Below are 17,998 nucleotides of genomic sequence, written 5' to 3' on the forward strand. Positions count from 1 at the left end.
TTTCGAATGCGTTATTATATATTATATTGTATTTGTATATTAATTATTGAATTGACGTAGGTACGTCTATGTCGTAATGGCAAATGGCGTAAAGCTAATATGACCGCGTCCCGGGTGTACCTTCACTAATGTTATCATAAGCGCGGTCCAGCCGGTTACGATGATGAGGAGATACCACGACGGCGGTCATAGTAGCCACAGTGGTATCTCCTCCGTGCTATCACGGACGTCAAGTGTACATCGAACCACACTACCACAATATTTTCCCTACTACCGTGCGCGTTCGGACGAATGCTTCTATGTATTGTCCGACTGGTGTTAGCGGTGGACGGTGGTAGTGGTGGTGGTTGTGGTGCCGACAAGTGATATAATCGTCGTTCTTCCTTTTCTTCTTTTTAATGCCCGTTGTCGTACTCGCACGTTAACGCGCTTCGTTTTACAAAGAAATTTTATTTTTTTACTCTGTTTTTTGTTTTTGTTGTTTTTTTTACGAATCTTTTAAATGTCACGGTGTCATTATTTGTGAGTACGATTGTCTGATTATTTTTTCGCATTATCGTTAAAACGCGCACGTACGTCATACTCGTATTATTATTATCATTGTCGTTGTGTTGTGTCACTTTTCGCTGTGCATGGACTACGTACCGGAGGTACCCAGTGGTGATATTTTCTAACTGAGTTTTTTTAACAACTGCAAATTGTGTGAGTGTCTTGGGGTCGCCATTACACCTGGCGCGTGTTCCGTTGAGTTCGTTTCCATACCATCGTTTGTAGCATGAACGTCGCGCCAGTCGCGACGCTGTGTTCAACTACTCTGTAAGCGTATGAGCGCGTGTTATTTATTATATTGTGAATATCTGCTGTTCGATTATCGCGTCGTAAAGCCAACCAATTTTGTAGTAAATAGTAATATTCAGGAGGTTTTCCGCAATTCCGAATTCGTAGCGTCTCAACATTTATCTCACATGCGACATATGGAGAAGTTTTCAGATAATACTTACACAAAATGTTGAACGAGTTGAAAGCAGTGTTCGCTATGATGTCTACGTTGTCTTTCTACATACTCTATAAAAACCACCACACAAACTTGTTTGTTCAATACGTTTAGACATCTATTTGATATACTATGATAATGGACACTACACCGACTGTTAATATTGCACAGCAGCAGTCGCCTGCTTATGGACTCATGAAACGAGGGAAACGTGGTGCAGCCGCACTCATTGCAGCTGATTGTTGTTTGATTGCTGATGCAGCTACTAGCCAACAACAGCAGCAAGATGATGGTAGTGGAGATACAGCTGCGGCTGATTCTGTTCTTACCCGTTGTAAATTACTGGACGATATGCTGGACGTGCTGCTTAATCCATACGATGCGATTGGCGAGTGGAATAATTTGGATTGGTTACGTTGGTTAATGGCTGGTGGTAAAACCTTAGATGAATTTAGCAGTGCAGGTAAGTTTTAATTTTAACTATTTTATTATTTATTGTTATTCAAATATTTTTTTTTTTTAGTTAAAGTATATGACTATGGTACATGTTGTGGCCTCGTTTGGACAGCCAATTATGTGGCATATAGATGTCGTACTTGCAGTATATCTCCTTGTATGTCCCTGTGTGGAGATTGTTTTAAGCGAGGTGATCATACAGGTCATGATTTCAATATGTTTCGTTCTCAAGCAGGAGGAGCATGTGATTGTGGAGACACGAGTGTAATGAAGCCTGATGGGTAATATATATTTAAATATATTTAATTAATTTTTATGTATGAATCTTAATAGCTAATGAATATTTTACTACAATAATTATAACCGCAATATTTTGGTGGGAAAATGTTTATAGTGTACAGTTATAGTTCTGGTTATAGTTACAAATAATTAAACCAACATAGTGTTATTTTTCTTTTCTTTTTACAGTAATTAAAATAAAATGCAAAAGCAAAAAACAATTTTATATAAAATCATAACTAAAAAAAGTATATATTATATATAAATATATTTGTATAATTTAGTTCATCTTATATTAGGTATGAAGGATAATATTTTATAGGGTAACAAATTAATTATATTAAAATTTATGGTTGGTAATTTTAAGTAGTTATAATATCTATTGAGATTATATCCCTTTAATATATTAAAAAAATAGTTAATGTTTCAATTATTCAAATAATATATTATGAGCTATCAATTCTCACACATTACCGGTAAATGTAAATGCTCAAATTGTGGACAATATAGACCTTATCTAGACAGGTGAATATTATCCATTAGGATAAAGTAAATAATTTATAAAATAGGGTTAAAATTATACTTGAAAATTTTTTATTTTTAACATACTCTATTGTTAATAGATAGTTAATTAATAATATTATTTTAAGATGCTTTTTATATAGTTTTTAGAACAAGTATGAGTAATATTAACAAATGCTAATATTTAAACAGGCACATTTTAAATAATTAATAAAATAAAATTAATATGAGAAAATAATAATAATTGACAAATCTATTTGTTTTTATAGAATTCAATAGATTTATTTGTTTAAATTTTAGTTAAATTTCACATTTATTATTTACACTCTTTCATTTATTTATTAATTAAAATACTTATTAAACCTCTTGTTTTGATAAATGATTAGGAACAATATGCATTTATGAAATCATATAGCACTAATCAGACAGTGGTATACTAAAATTAAATCTCAATTAAATTTCATGTCAAGTATTTTTTTTTAGTTTAATATACATAATTTACTTACAACAACATTATGATGTAAATAAAATATAGCCAAAGAACCAAGAGGGTCGGACCTTAGCATATAATTTGCGATACCATAGTTTTACTACCTCTTTGATAATATTTATTGTTAATCCAATAAACTAGATATTAATACTGTCCTCATCACTCAGATCTGTATACTTGCATAATTAAATTAACAGTTTTTTGGGTTTTCAATTATTTCAATTATGCTTTTTATATTTTTAACTTAACACTGAAATGTCAGTATTAAATTTTGATAATAACCAAAATGTATCGAATTCCTACAGTTTGTAATATCTTTATAAATTAAAACTATTAAATTGTATAATATATGATCCAATATGTAAACAATAATTGTTGAATAAAATATATTTATTTTTTTTCAAGGTTTTGTCGCAAACATAGCAGTACAAATAATATTGATGGTACTAGTACCAGCAGTAATAGTGGTTGTAAACAACCTCCAGCCGATTTATTGAGGGTAGCTGAGAGAATAATGCCAAGACTTTTGTTACGACTTGTGCAGTATTTACGTGAAAACAGGTAGTTTAAATTAAACTACTGTTTTACTTGTTGAGTACACATTGTAAAAACAATTTTTTTTTAGTAAAATTGCCGATTCTAGAACAAGCAATACACATGTACCACCAGGAGGCGTTGGAGGCGCAGGTGCTGGAATGACAAATCAGCAACAAAACTTATTACTTATAGACTTGGACCCCTTTTTGGGTATGTTACACGACCTTGGTGCTCTTGGAGCTGCTATGCGACGTGTTATGACTGTATCTCTAACCAATGAAAGAGTATGTATATTAAAATATAATAAAAGATTGTAGAAAATAACTATTGGATTTTCTTTTAATTTTTCTATAGATATACCGATGGGCATGTGATTACTACAGTAGCAGTGGTAATTGTAGCAGTGATTCTAATATACAGCAACAACAGCAGCAGCAACAACAGACTATTTATACTATATATACAGATAAAGTGCGTCGCTATTATGCCGAAGCTATTCATCAATACACTACCAATCGTCGACAACATCGCAGTAACCCAAGAATTGGAGATGTTATGCATGGCAGTAATAGTCTTAGTAATTCTGAAGACGACGACGATGATGATGATGATGAATTTGGACAAGGTAAACTTTATACATAATATTATCTTGTATAATTAGACAGAAGTGTAGAATCTTTATGCTTTTGAAAAAAAAAATTAGTAATATTATTTATTTAAAGGTTCAGATTCTATACTTTTGTTAATAAATGAGTTTCTACATTTTTATCTTTTATTAATATATTTTTTTGTACCTATCTATATGGCATATTTTCAATTTAATATTTTACTTATTATATAATAAATGGAAGTATTGTTGATGAAACAGAATATTTCAAAATTATTTTTTTTTATGATTGATTATATTGTTATGTTCAGAAACTATTTTTTTTTAAAAAAATCTAGCTTTTAAAATAATTTTAATAACCATTGGGCTCAAATTATTTTTCCATTGAAGGTAAAATTAGATAGGTTACTTAAAATTATAATAAAATAATTGCCACATAAACAGAAAATATAACTAGTTGTTACAAATATCGAGTTTAGTTTTTGAACTAGCAATAATTTTAATATGAAGTTTGCTTAATAAATAAGCAAAATAATAAATTGTTTTGGTAATAGTTGGTTACTATTTAAATGTGTACTGAACACTATTATAAATGAAATAGTGCACCTATATTCACACAAGTTTCAATATTATTACTCTTCCTGAATAATTATACAGTTTTTGATTACTTTCAATATATTTTATATACATATTATATTTATATTAAATTTTGATTATCAGATTAAGTGTTGATTTTTTTTTATTTAATAAATTTATGAATTGTATTGATTATATTTATAGTAATTAACTTAGTTTTTGTTTCTGTCAGTATTTAAATTAATTTATCCATTTATGCTTTGGGAAAGTAAACAAAAGTATATAGAAAGTACACTAAAGTAGTTAAAGTATATAAGAATTATGTCAATATATATTTTCAATGAAATTACTCGTTATTTACTGTAAGATAAAATCTTCAGAGCTTTTAAATATACAATTAATATTTATAACAATATATTTTCTATATAAATAAATAGTGTTAGAAATGTTAATTTAAAGTTTCCAAGTGAAAAAATAACTTAAGTGTCTTAAGATCTTGTTTAAAATAGTTTTAAATTTGTTTTTTTTGTTTATTAAGTGTAGATCATTTAAGTTTGATAAATATTAGAGATTTAACTTTCACAGAATTATTAGTTCTTCAAAAAAATAAAAAAAACCTACATTGTTATTGGTTTTTTTTAATTTTAAATAATTCTAAGTATTCAATATTCATATAAATATTAGTATATTATATAAATTATTATGTAGGAAATAACTTAAAATATATATAAACTTAAGTTAGGTTAAATAGTTTTGTTTTTATTAGATTTAATTTATAATTTTTATTAATTATAGGTATTTATCATTTTATTGGCTGATAAAATTTTTTTTTTTATGTATTTTTATACAATATTTTATATTCAAGTAAATAATTGACATTTTATTTTTCCATGATAAATATTGCTATATACATGGTGATTATTACATTAATATTGATTATGGAATATACATATATTTTTTTAGATGATTGGTTGGTTGATGGTCAGAATAATAGTGGACGAAAGAACAAACTGAATCATTCTAGTTTTTTGCAAGAAATTGTTTTTTGGACTGTTCGATATGAGTTTCCTCAAAAGATGGTCTGCTTTCTATTGAACATGTTACCTGATGCAGCATACAAAGAAGCATTGACTGAAGCATTTGTTATGCACTATGGATGTGTGGCACGTGTTTTGGCAACTACACGGGATTCTGATACCCTTTCTAACCATATTGTTCACATTAGCGTTCAATTGTTTAGTAATGAAGCATTAGCTACTCGAATGGTCGACAAATTAGGATTACTTAGAATAATGGTATCAAGCCTAAGGCGCATGATGACAAAAATACTGATACCTTCAACATTACATGGTAACTGATTAATTTAATTATCAGCTTAGAATAACAAATTTTAACTTTTTTTAAACTGGATTTTTTTAAATACTCAGGTCTTGGTAAATAAAATTTATTAATATCCTAAATATATATAATTTCCTTATAAATTGCCTTACAAGAGAACATCATACCTATATAAATGTTACCATCTTACCAATTTTAATAGGTAAAACAGTAAATTTTATGCTAACAATAATCCGTTTTACTTTTAAAATCAGTGATTGGTTCCAACTAATAATAAATTTTAAAATAATATGATCTAGGGCATCTTAAATAATTATAAAGCAAGTTGAGCTTGTACATTTTAAAATTGTAAATTGTTTGTAAATTATAAAATAATAATAAATTGCTTTAAAATTAAAATATCAATAAACAACAGAAATTACCTTGATAATAATTTACTTTTCAATTTTATGATAGCCCAATTCACTGTAGTTGTATAACCAATAGAGTAAAGGAATTATTGTAAATATAAACTTTGCTATGTTTTATTTTTATAAGATAAAGGCAACAACATAGATAGTGCATCTTCTTAATTAATCTTATTAATTTGAAAATAAATCAGCAAATTTAAGTTATTTGTCAAATTGTTTTTATTATAAATACATTTAAATTTATCTAGACTACATATTGGACAGTAATAATAATGAATAAGTCAAAGATCCATAAATAAAACATACATTAGAAATATAAAATAAATATCTTAAAAACAATAACGGTATTGAAGATTTGTTTAAATTAATCAATTGTTAAAAATGTATTAACTAAATAAAAACAATAATCCTTACACTAATTCTTAAAAACAAAGTGTATTTATCTTTGATTTATTTAATTTTATCTATTTAATAATATTATTTTTAAGATTGTAGATAACTCGAAATATTTAATTTTTCAATTTTTTCCCCCTATTAAACTTTATTATCTTGAGCAAATGATATATATAATAATAATTTTTATGTATTATATGTTTTGTTTTAGATCCTATGAAAAACAGACACAGGGTTGTAGATTGTTCAAAGGCCGTTATGAAAGAGCATTGTTATTGGCCACTGGTTAGTGATTTAAACAATGTGTTATCACATCGGCCAATTGCTGTTAAATTTATGTGTGATGATCGTTTATTGGATTCATGGTTTTCATATTTATCAATGTTTCAAGGTAAATTTTGTGTTTTTTGGTAAAATATCTAAATTAATCAATAAACATATTAATGAAAATATGTTATATTTGTAGGAATGAATGTTAATTGTCGAGAGTTGGGACATCACGTTGAATTTGAACCAAACACTTATTATGCTGCTTTTAGTGCTGAACTTGAAGCTAGTGCATATCCAATGTGGGCTATGCTGTCACATCTTTCATCTGCCGACACTTTATCATTATCCTATCGTGTGTTACGTGCTTGTCTTAAACGTTTACGCAAATGGCTTGTAGATGTTGGTTACTACTATAATCAGGACCAGAGTTATACTTGTGATAGTATTGCTTCCTCTTCTGTTAACTCTAATGCAAGTACATCCACGCCCATTATTCGACAATTAGATGATCGCCATCAGTTTACTTTTCATCTACCTTTGCACCGGTATTTGGCAGTATTTTTGTGTCAAGCTGTGCGTGCTCAAGGTGCCCGTATTGAAGACATAATACCACAAAGCAATAAGGATGATTTAGCTGATAGAGACTCATTGTTAATGGCAATAGCTTCACATCCTGTCCGTGCTCAATCAGCATTTTACGAAATCATGCAGGGTGCATGGGTGCGTAATGGCCTACAAATTAAAGGTCAAGCTATGACATATATCCAATCAAATTTTTGTATATCCATGGTAGATGCTGACATTTATTTACTTCAACTTTGTCTGTCTGAATTATCAGATGCCAACATATTCATGTCTTTAATATTGGAAAAGTAATTATTATCTTTACTATTGTTTTATTTGTATAAGTTGGTTACTTTTAACTTATCTCTTTATGTTTATATTATTATAATAATTATTAATATTTTAGGTTTAAAGTGTATGATTGGATGCATGTAGTCAAACATGGTGGATTACCTCAAGTAATGGATTCAGAGGAATATGATGCAGCACCTAGTATGGAGGGTTTATTAGTTTTTCTTGCAACTTTAATAGGCGTCCGCACTAATTTATGTAAGTTTTATTTAAATATAAACAATAATATTAATGTATTACTTACTTACCTTAATCAATATTGAAAAAATAATTATTTATTAGGTTCTGATGAAGATTATGATTATTGTCAGTCCCAATTAGAAATGGTCACATTATTATGTGTTTCTGATAAAACGCACAGCCAATTAATGGAACTAATGCCCGAACGTTGTGGTGGTATTCAAACTAGCACTACAACTACTACTAGTCCTATAAATACCAGCGGTGATAGTGCATCTCAAAATCCTCGCTCTCTTGAGCAAGAATCTCCACCATCTATGCGTGATTTTGAAACTATATTACAAGCTGTAAGATTAAAATGGTTTTTTTAATCTTATACATCAAATACAGAAAATATTTCATAATTATGTATTATTTTAATTAAAGGTGGCTGAGTATAAGAGACCTCAATTTGAAGCATCTGGTAATATGCAACAAGGGTTGTATGTGCCTTTAGCACATGTTTGGAAAAAATTGTACGATCCAGTACATGTCCTTTTAAGAGCTGTACATAGACGTGACTTCCAATCATCCATGGATCGTTACACAACATTGTAAGTTATAAACAATTTTTTTAACATAGAAATTAACGTTGTAATATGGTCATTATTTAATGTAGTATGCGTTCTATCGGAGTGCTGAAACAAAATCAAAATACTTGGCCACCATATAGGATGCCTCAAAAACATCATCCAGCATATCGTAATCCTTGCAGAGCACTGTTATCTAAATTATTTCATGCCGTTGTCTGGCATTGCTTATACCGTTCAGCAGTTTATCGTGATATTAGTGAACATACACTCAGTCTATTGGTCTATCTCCTTGATCAGGCATGGATATGTTATAACAATACTCCTTTTGACAATAAGACATCTAATAATGAACAGCAGCCAATGGACACAGATCCACCAACTAAACCGTCTGCATCATCATCCTCAACATCAGCAGCTTCATCTAGAGAATCTAAAAACGGTCCAAAAAGAAAGATTAAAATAACTGTAGCAGATGCTAGTAATTCTGATAGTGATGCAGCTAATGCTAAAGAAACAACACTTCTACTATTGAATAATTGGTATGAACATGATGATTTGGCATACAATTTGTGTACTACTATTACACATGTTGAGTTGCCACCACCTTACTATCATTATTTTTTTGGCGAAGAAGCAACTAATACTACTTCTAATGTAACGGCTGCTTCAACAATGGCAACCAATTTATTTGATTATTTTACATCATCTGTAGCAGCAGCTGCTTCTGTAGCTAGCTCTTCCTCACCAATTACTGTTCCTCATAACTTCGAACCTGGTAAGAATAATAAATACAAATAACCAATGAAAATGCTTTTAAATTTTCAACACGTATTAAATTCAATTTTATGATTATTAATTAATTACCAATATTTATTTATTATGTTTTGTAGGTAACTCACAACAACAACAACCTAATGTTGTTCCATCTTTGGCTACAATAGCCGGCAATGAAATACCTCTTGCTGGTTCTTCTATTCCTATACGTTCACCTTTTTATAGTTTAAATGCTGCAGCAGCTGCTACATCTTCTACAATGGGTAATACATATTATAGTATTATACATATCAATTTAATGTTTTTTAACATAGTATATTAGTATTTTGAATACTATTACTCTACTTATATTTAATATTGGTGTTTTTTAAAAGAGTGTATCTTATAAAAAATAAAAAATTAACGTTTTGTTATCAATATTTTAAGAAAAAAATAAAAGAATTTATAAATGTTCAATTATATTGATTATACTTTTTCAACCATCTATTGTTAATATACCTTTTTTTTTTTTTAAGAAGATACCATTTATTTATAGAATATTTAACACATTTTAACAATTTAACAATAATAAAATATAGTTTACTATCCTCCTGTAAGCACTAAGGCTGGAAGATAAGAGTTAGTAGTTATAATATATGTGAATAAATTAAAATTGTATAATATAATTTTTAAGACTGCAATTTAAACACTAATTAAATGATTACATTATAAATACATAAAACATGCTGACAATAAATACAAAAAAAGATACTGTTTATAATGTTTAAATTAAATAATTTTAATTATTTGATGTTCAATATGTTTTGTCAATTATGTAAAAAATGTCATTCTTTTCATTTTTTTTTTAGCAGATTCTGCGTTGAATCGTGTTAAACAACGCTTGCAATTCTTACGTCCTCCACCCAAAACAGATTCTTCATCTACACAAGAGCAACATCAGTCATCATCGTCATCATCATCAACATCATCAGATATACACATACCAATAATTGATCTTACCTTACCTGAATTTCCATTTGAGTCTTTAAGAAATGTTGATAATCAAACATCAATTTTGGGAGTTGATAAAAATGTAAGTGATGATAATTAATTGTTTTGTTTACACCTAAATTGTTTCTGTAGATTATTATAACCAATTTTTGTTTTAAGCAGACAGTTATAGAAGTTGATGATCAACAAAATTCATTAGTATGTATAAATGAGAGTATCATTTCCTTGCTTTTAAAATTGCACTCACAGTTGTCGGGTGAACCAGATTCATATCAGCTGCCTGCATTTTTACCTGAACCAACCACTTCTAATAATTTAATTGATGGTGCTAAGATAAACCAATCGACATCGGAAAATGATAATGTCCGAGAAGAAGTGCCCCCTTGTGGTGACGGGGCATTTTTTGTAGGTCGTTTGTTGGATAAAATAGCTAAAGAGTCATCATCATGTTATGATTGCATATTGCGTACTAGACTGGCTTTATGGCCAATATCAGTGGTAATGCGAGAAACTGCTTCAAGGGATGACGAAGAACGTGAGCGGCGGGAACGTAAACGTCGAGCTCGTGACAAGCAACAGCAGATGATGGAAGAAATGGCACGAGCGCAACGTGCATTTCTTGAAAGTGCACGTCGCTCTGGAGATCTAGATTCTACTGATACACAATCACAATCTACCAGTGGCACTACTTCAAACATGGAATGTGATGTACCAGCTTCTACTGTCGAACTATCGACTTCAACTGTTTGTAATAGTGAAGCCACTACCTCAATGTTACCAAACACTATCGTTGAAATAGATGAAAATAGTAGTAGTAGTAATAATAGTACAACAACAACAACAAAAGAATCGACAACTAATAATCGTGGATCTGATCATCATGAAACGACATTAACTGTAGATTGTGTAATTTGTAATCAGACTGTGATAGTACAGATAGAGCAACAGCGTCAAGATCCAGTTGGATTAGTAATATTGGTTCAAGTATGTTCTTTTCTAAATTTTTGAAATAATTTTAATATAAATACAATATTGTAGTTTTAATTATTATTACTATAAACTAATTTATATTATATTATTGTAGGGTACAAACGTTTTAGCACATAGACGTCATATTGTTTCACAATCAGTTGTATCAACAAATCAATATAATGTCAGTAATATCAATACTACCGAGTATGAGCAACAATCATTAGATACGGAAAAGGCCACTGGTTTCACAAATATTAATAATGTTGAAAATAGTTGTGTAGTCAACAATGAACAAAATTATTATCATTATTGGCCTGCTTTACCACCATTGAATTCGCAGCAACTTCATCAACAATCTACATCTGTAGTAAATGACCCTAAATCACTGCAACAACATAATCAAATGATTGTGACAACAATTGCTGATAATTACGATGCAACTACATATGCCTCACATTCTGACCGTCGCAAACGTCTGATGTCGCAATATTTTAATGTGAGTTTTTTTTTTTTTTTGTCAACTAAGTTCTTATTCAGTTGAACAATTAAGCTTAACAATTTTTCAAATCATAGTACCTATATATTAGTTACAGTTACTATGTAAATTATAATTTTTTTATGTTGATATATTATATTGATTTTGTAGAACTTGGATAAGGCTGATTTTGAAGTTGGATCTCTTACTACTACTACTAGTGCTACTCCAGTTGGTGGTAATGTCCATGTACAGACCTGTGGCCATCACTTACATTTAAGGTGTTGGAGTTCATATCTGGCATCGTTACGTGGTGCTCAGCGTTTTAACGCAGACCGGTATGTTTTAGCCTTAAAAATTGTAATGGCTTTTAGAGTTTGTTTATTTTCCTTAAAAAAAACAATTTATTATTGTTACACTTTTGCAGTGGTGAATATAGTTGTCCACTTTGTCGACAATTAGCCAATTCTTTAATGCCGTTAATACCAGAAGTTGTTATTGATCAAAATCAGCAACAACGTGGTTGTACTCCTTTTAACAATATTATTACTGCAAGTACTATGTCTGACACTGTGAGTAAATTGACAGAACTAATAAAACAGCAAGAACATGAATCACCAAATCCAGAACAATCTAGTGATGTTGTTTGCTGTGGTGAAACATCAACTTCTGTTTTCATTGGTGATACAGAAAACATTGTTAATCGACATCCTTTGCATCAGAATGTTCATCACCATCATAGTAATGATGATGATTATTCCCTGGTTTGTATTCTCAATAATATGTTTATAGTTATATTAATACAATAAAATGTTATAAAAGATATTTTTATTTTTAGGCACAGAACCAAATACGTGATATTGTTCCTGTTGGTGGTGTAGAAGATGGAGTTGGTGGCAATGAAGGAGAGGGAGAAGATTTAGAAAATGGAGAAGATCCATTATTGAGTGCTGTTAATAGATGTGTTAGCGATATGATTACTACAACAGTCGTCACAGCTGCAGCTCAAACTGTATCATTGCCACATACATTATTGACGTCTTCTCAGCGAGAAAAATTGTACAAAGTAAGATGGCATAGTGTTGTCTCTGTAGCTTGGACAAATATCCAAGTGGAATTGGTGCAGCGTAACAACAGTCTTATAGAACAACTGCAGCTAGATCAGTCATCATTACATTGTGGTAATAATTATTATCGTCGACTCAATTTGTTTTCTACTACTGCAGTTAACGCTACAGATAATAATGGTGGAAATAATTATTACAATATGTTGCCCAAACGCAATTGTATAGGTATGTATATTTTTATATTAGTAAAGATCACTAATTGTGTTAAATTAAAGTACATAGTTTTACATTAAAGTTTTTACTAAAAATACTATTTTATATCGATAAATAAATCATTAATTTTATTTTTTTCTATTAAAAATTACCATTAGTTTTATTATGTTAAAAAACAGTTGGAATCAACTTATATTTTGAATATTTGACTTTTTTTAACTGTAGAATTATTCTTGTTTTTTCATTTAATTTATATTGTGTAGGCAATATGCTATATCGCTAATATATTTGAAGTATTTTTACTAAAATTTTTCAAATTAAATTAGTGTTAATTTATTCCGTCTTTATCTTATGTCTCTATTGAACTTAATAAGTAATACTAGCAAAATTATTAATATATATATATATATATACATAGGTATAATATAATAATTATAATAATAAACTTGTAATAATTAATGATAATGAATCAAATAAATTAAATTATGAAAAAATAGATTATAACACAATATGTTAGATTTTTAAATTATTTTGTTTGTTTTTAATAATTATGTTATTAAATGGTTTAATTTAAATTTTTCTTTAGCACCATTGTTAAAAGTATTGCGTGTGAGTGCCCGATCGTTGATGGCCAAATATCAGACTCCTGAATATAATCCTATTAGTGATGTATGGTACAAATTAATTGGGTGTGATCAGCCTCGGCAACAGTTAAGCGAAATTTATCCACCTTTAATGATGCGTGATCCATGTTCTGTACTTTTACAACTTGTGTTGTTATTACCTACTCTAGACCGCGGTATGTATAAAGTATTTAATTGTACTGTGATTTTTTTTTTTAATAAAATGTAAATATAACTTATAGTTTAATAAATAATTTACTAAAATCTAATATGACTTTTTAAATTATATGTTTAGATTTGTTTGATACATTAATCAAACTCACTTACAATATGCAACTGTATATAGCTGCTTTGAAAGTAGCCTCTACATGGAATCGTAACTGTAGATTCAACCGTCAACTTTATCACCGCCGACGACATCACAGTAATCTAAATACAAGAAAAATATCAACAAAAGCTGAAGAAAGAACTGATGAAAGCACTAGTATTCAAATGGATTTAGACGATGGACGCAATAATAAACAGTCATCATTATCCATGGATATAACCGAAGTTGACAATACACTACCATTGACACCTTTATTTTCACAAGTTGTAGCTTTAGCCAAAACAATAGTATTTTTGTCAGATGATGATAAAACTGAAATAGTGAACATCGATTCAATAGTTAATAATGATGATGAATTTATGATGCATCAAGAAGATGAGGGTGTTGAAAATATTATTAGTGATGACAAACTTGACGGGTCAATAGATACCTCAGAAAATGATGAAGAAAATATGTTACTGCTAGAATCTTATGGAAGACGTAGTACACTGCCATTTTTGCGATTTGCTGCTCTATTAAAAAAATATATTAATGGAGATGATGATGACAATCTAGAAGACCACCCCGAGCTTACAATATCTTCATCATCACAACTTGGTAATTTAAATGTAGAACAAAGCAAACAAAAAGAACAACTATTGGATGGCCAATTGCAGCATAGCCATCAACTTTCATCACCATCGGTTGAAGTTAACTATAATGTCAATTTTTCATCTACAAATGATCCTCACCATGATCAACATTGGTCAAAAGACGATTATGAATACCTAATGCTCGCTCGATATTTAAAACTGTTAAACAATAATGAGGAAGCTCATGAAGTCAGTGATCATTGTGAAGAAAGCTATAACTTCAATTGTTCATACAATGAAAGTAATGACAATCAAAACCAAAACATTTATGAAAAAAGACAAAATATACCATTGCTGCCGCCGTCTGCCATGGAAGCTGTCATTTGGCCTCAATGGTCATATTCTAGCAATGATAAAAGTAATAAAATTTCAACAACTATTTCTCGTACTTGGTTTACATGTTTTCGTGAATCATTGACTACCAAAATACCTAAAGCCACTATCATTGGTGAAAATACGACTACTATTGTTTCTTCTGCTGTTGCTGAAATCGACCCAAATTCTAAAGCCACCACTTCAGCTAATATCATAATGGCTGCACGTATGTTACTTTTTGCTGATTGTTGTGATGGTGGTGGTGTCAGTGATGGCACCAATCATGGTATCTTAGATAGCAGCCGTTTATTCCCACCAATCAATTGGATGGGGCCTCGATTGTTGAAGTTACCACATCTGTATGACGACGTTTTCCAGTACTATCATGGTAGAGCCTGTCATCGGTGTCATGGTGTACCACGAGAGACTAGCGTGTGTTTAGTTTGTGGTACTGTGGTATGCCTGAAAGAAAATTGTTGTAAAACAAATCACATTTTTGAAGCAGTACAAGTATGTTATCTTTAATATTTATTAATACAGTCGATTTCACCTTATTGGGACATATCGGTTGTGTGTTATTTTGTTCCCAATAATCTGAAATAAAAAAACGAACATCAAAATTTATTGAAAAACTTATTTTTAATATTTTTATTATTACAATGATATTATACCCTAATTATCTATTTATAAAAATACATACATATAAATAACATTTAACATCCATCATATTTGAATATACGATAAGATTAAGTATGTAACATAAATTTAAACTAATAATCAATTGCACTTGGTGTTATTCTCGGACTATTGATCTATTAATTACTCAATAAAAATGTCCCAATTATCATAAACGGTGAACGTTTACTCTACAAGTTTACATTTGTTTTCATAATTGAAGAATTGTCTCGATTAAGCGGTTTTCCTTATTAATTGGTGTCTTTTTTAAGTGGAATCGGCTGTATTACTAAAAAATAATGATGTGTCATTTGAAAAAAAATGAACATTATTTTTCAATAGAAATCAAACACCAATAGCTAATGTCCCTTAAATATTGAATAATTTTATTTTGTATATTAGCACTCGTTGGAATGCGGCGGTGGTACAGGTATGTTCTTAGTTGTGACTTCAAGTTCCGTTGTAGTAATTCGTGGCAAACGGGCATGTCTTTGGGGATCTGTTTACCTGGATGCATTTGGTGAAGAAGATCGAGAACTCAAGTAAATATCAATCAATTTGTTTAGTTAAAAATTTTATTTAAATATTGATATATTTAATTATTTCCTTAAAACAGACGTGGAAAACCATTATATTTAAGTGCAGAACGATACAGACTATTAGAACATCAGTGGTTGGCGCATAGATTCGACCATACTAATAAGAAATGGGTATGGCACAGAGATGCATTGTAAATGATGTGAAGTTAACAGTAATGATAATGGCTTTGATAATATACACAATATTACTTGAATTAGTAGTCTTAATATTAGTCTAATAAAAACAACGGCAACTGGTGTCATTACCATTTCTTTAACAATGTTGTGATATATTTCTTAATCTAAAACCTTAATGGTATATTGTGTTGTAAACAATTTTTTATAATTATTGTTATTATTTACATATGAACTATTATTATTTTTATTATTTTAACTATTTTACTCCCATTACAATTATATTAAAAATAATTATGTATATAAAACATGTTTATTGATGTGAATTTATTATTAATTATTATGTCGTGTGTATGTATGTAACATAGCACCCATTATTTTATTATTTTAATATATTTATGTAATAACTACATATTTGTGAGCCGTGTTTACTTATCCATTATGATTATAATTATTATATACTTGTTTTTATGTTGTAGAAGCTATACAACTACCAACTGTATCACACCTATGTATACACTTGAATAATATATATTTAATAATAACAATATTAATGATGTAGAATGTACAACTACTTTTTATACTTAAATATTATTTGTCATATTTTAGTGTATTCCCTTAAATTAAATTTAAGTATTGACATATTGATGTGTTCGAAATTTTAGAAATCCAACGGAAAGCTTGTTATTTAGGTAGTTTATCAAACGTTTCCTTTTTTGTATTAATTTATCTGTGATAGAAAATAAAGTAATTTTCTTCACAGATGTATAGTATCTATTTAAATGTAAAAGTATTATTGTCATTTTTATAGGTAGTAAAATGCACTGATATTATTATAGTTATGATAATTTGTGTATTTATATTAAACTTAAGATATTAAAATAATCAGAATTAACCGTATTCTAAAGTGTAAAATGGTTAAACATGTAAGAAAAAATGCCTATAACTTAAATCAGTTTAAACTTAGTTATTAAAAAATTTTAAGACAATGGGTATTGTGTTCAACCATCAAATCTTATGTTTGACCAAACATGATACTAAATAGTAAATTATTATCAAAAAAAAAAAAAAATTAGAAGTGTTATATTGTGTAAGTAAAATTATGATATTTTTAGAATATTTAATTTATTGTAAACAACATTTGAAACTTAAGTTTTACATGTAATTTGAGCTAGAAAAATATCTGTACACTGTTGTTTTGTCATCTGAGCTCAGTTTAGGTAGTAAAAATTAAAAAATACAAGTATACCATTAAATAAACCAACTCAAAGATATCATATTAAAATAAAATCAACATTACAAATTTTCGATCACAATAAACTACCTTTTACAATTGTGAATTAGGTATTAAATATTTACTTATTTATAGTTTTAAATGTGTATGGGCAGTATGGGCAGCTCGATTAGCAGTTGTGGTTGGGAACTCTGCCAACACTGTGCAGATGTGAAAAAGCGACACATTGTTTGCTGGGATATAAACAGGGGTGAACTGTGCCACAGATCACTGTGCTACAACTGTGCATGGTAAATCTGCACAGTGGGCCAGGTCATATTATGCCGGGTCCACACCAACAAAAGAAGAGCACAAAACAGAAACTCCGAGGTTTTTAGATGAATTAAAATAATTGTGTTTTTTTTCATACAGAGTAGAAGTTTTTGAGGACAACCCCTTGTGTCTCAAG

At 29.3% G+C, this 17,998-nt stretch overlaps 1 protein-coding gene across 2 annotated transcripts; it reads left to right on the top strand.

Moving 5' to 3' along the window:
• The first annotated feature begins 278 nt into the window (after positions 1–278).
• Positions 279–16,728, top strand: LOC114125958 (E3 ubiquitin-protein ligase Ubr3). Of its 2 annotated transcripts, none has more exons than XM_027989796.2 (23): positions 279–1,457; positions 1,518–1,731; positions 3,147–3,302; positions 3,367–3,562; positions 3,633–3,903; positions 5,425–5,811; positions 6,814–6,993; positions 7,069–7,744; positions 7,843–7,985; positions 8,070–8,314; positions 8,394–8,560; positions 8,626–9,314; positions 9,430–9,576; positions 10,162–10,385; positions 10,466–11,287; positions 11,388–11,771; positions 11,922–12,088; positions 12,178–12,514; positions 12,589–13,042; positions 13,617–13,829; positions 13,949–15,438; positions 16,006–16,145; positions 16,220–16,728. In XM_027989796.2, exons 1-23 carry the CDS (start codon positions 1,127–1,129, stop codon positions 16,335–16,337), a joined length of 8,151 nt encoding a protein of 2,716 aa, XP_027845597.2. In that variant the 5' UTR covers positions 279–1,126; the 3' UTR covers positions 16,338–16,728. The 2 variants fall into 2 exon arrangements, with proteins under 2 accessions (XP_027845597.2, XP_027845598.2); XM_027989797.2 differs by having other exon boundaries at positions 10,165–10,385.
• Positions 16,729–17,998: the final 1,270 nt, after the last annotated feature.

The sequence above is a fragment of the Aphis gossypii genome, chromosome X (assembly GCF_020184175.1).
Source record: "Aphis gossypii isolate Hap1 chromosome X, ASM2018417v2, whole genome shotgun sequence".
Taxonomy (NCBI): domain Eukaryota; kingdom Metazoa; phylum Arthropoda; class Insecta; order Hemiptera; family Aphididae; genus Aphis; species Aphis gossypii.

What these genes read in the sequence shown, in the direction of transcription:
- LOC114125958 (XM_027989796.2), top strand. Translation starts at nt 1,127, where the DNA reads ATGATAATGGACACTACACCGACTGTTAATATTGCACAGCAGCAGTCG. An exon ending in AGATGAATTTAGCAGTGCAG is followed by an intron (nt 1,458 to 1,517) that starts GTAAGTTTTAAT and finishes TTTTTTTTTTAG; the next exon opens with TTAAAGTATATGACTATGGT. An exon ending in ATGATGATGATTATTCCCTG is followed by an intron (nt 12,515 to 12,588) that starts GTTTGTATTCTC and finishes TTTTATTTTTAG; the next exon opens with GCACAGAACCAAATACGTGA.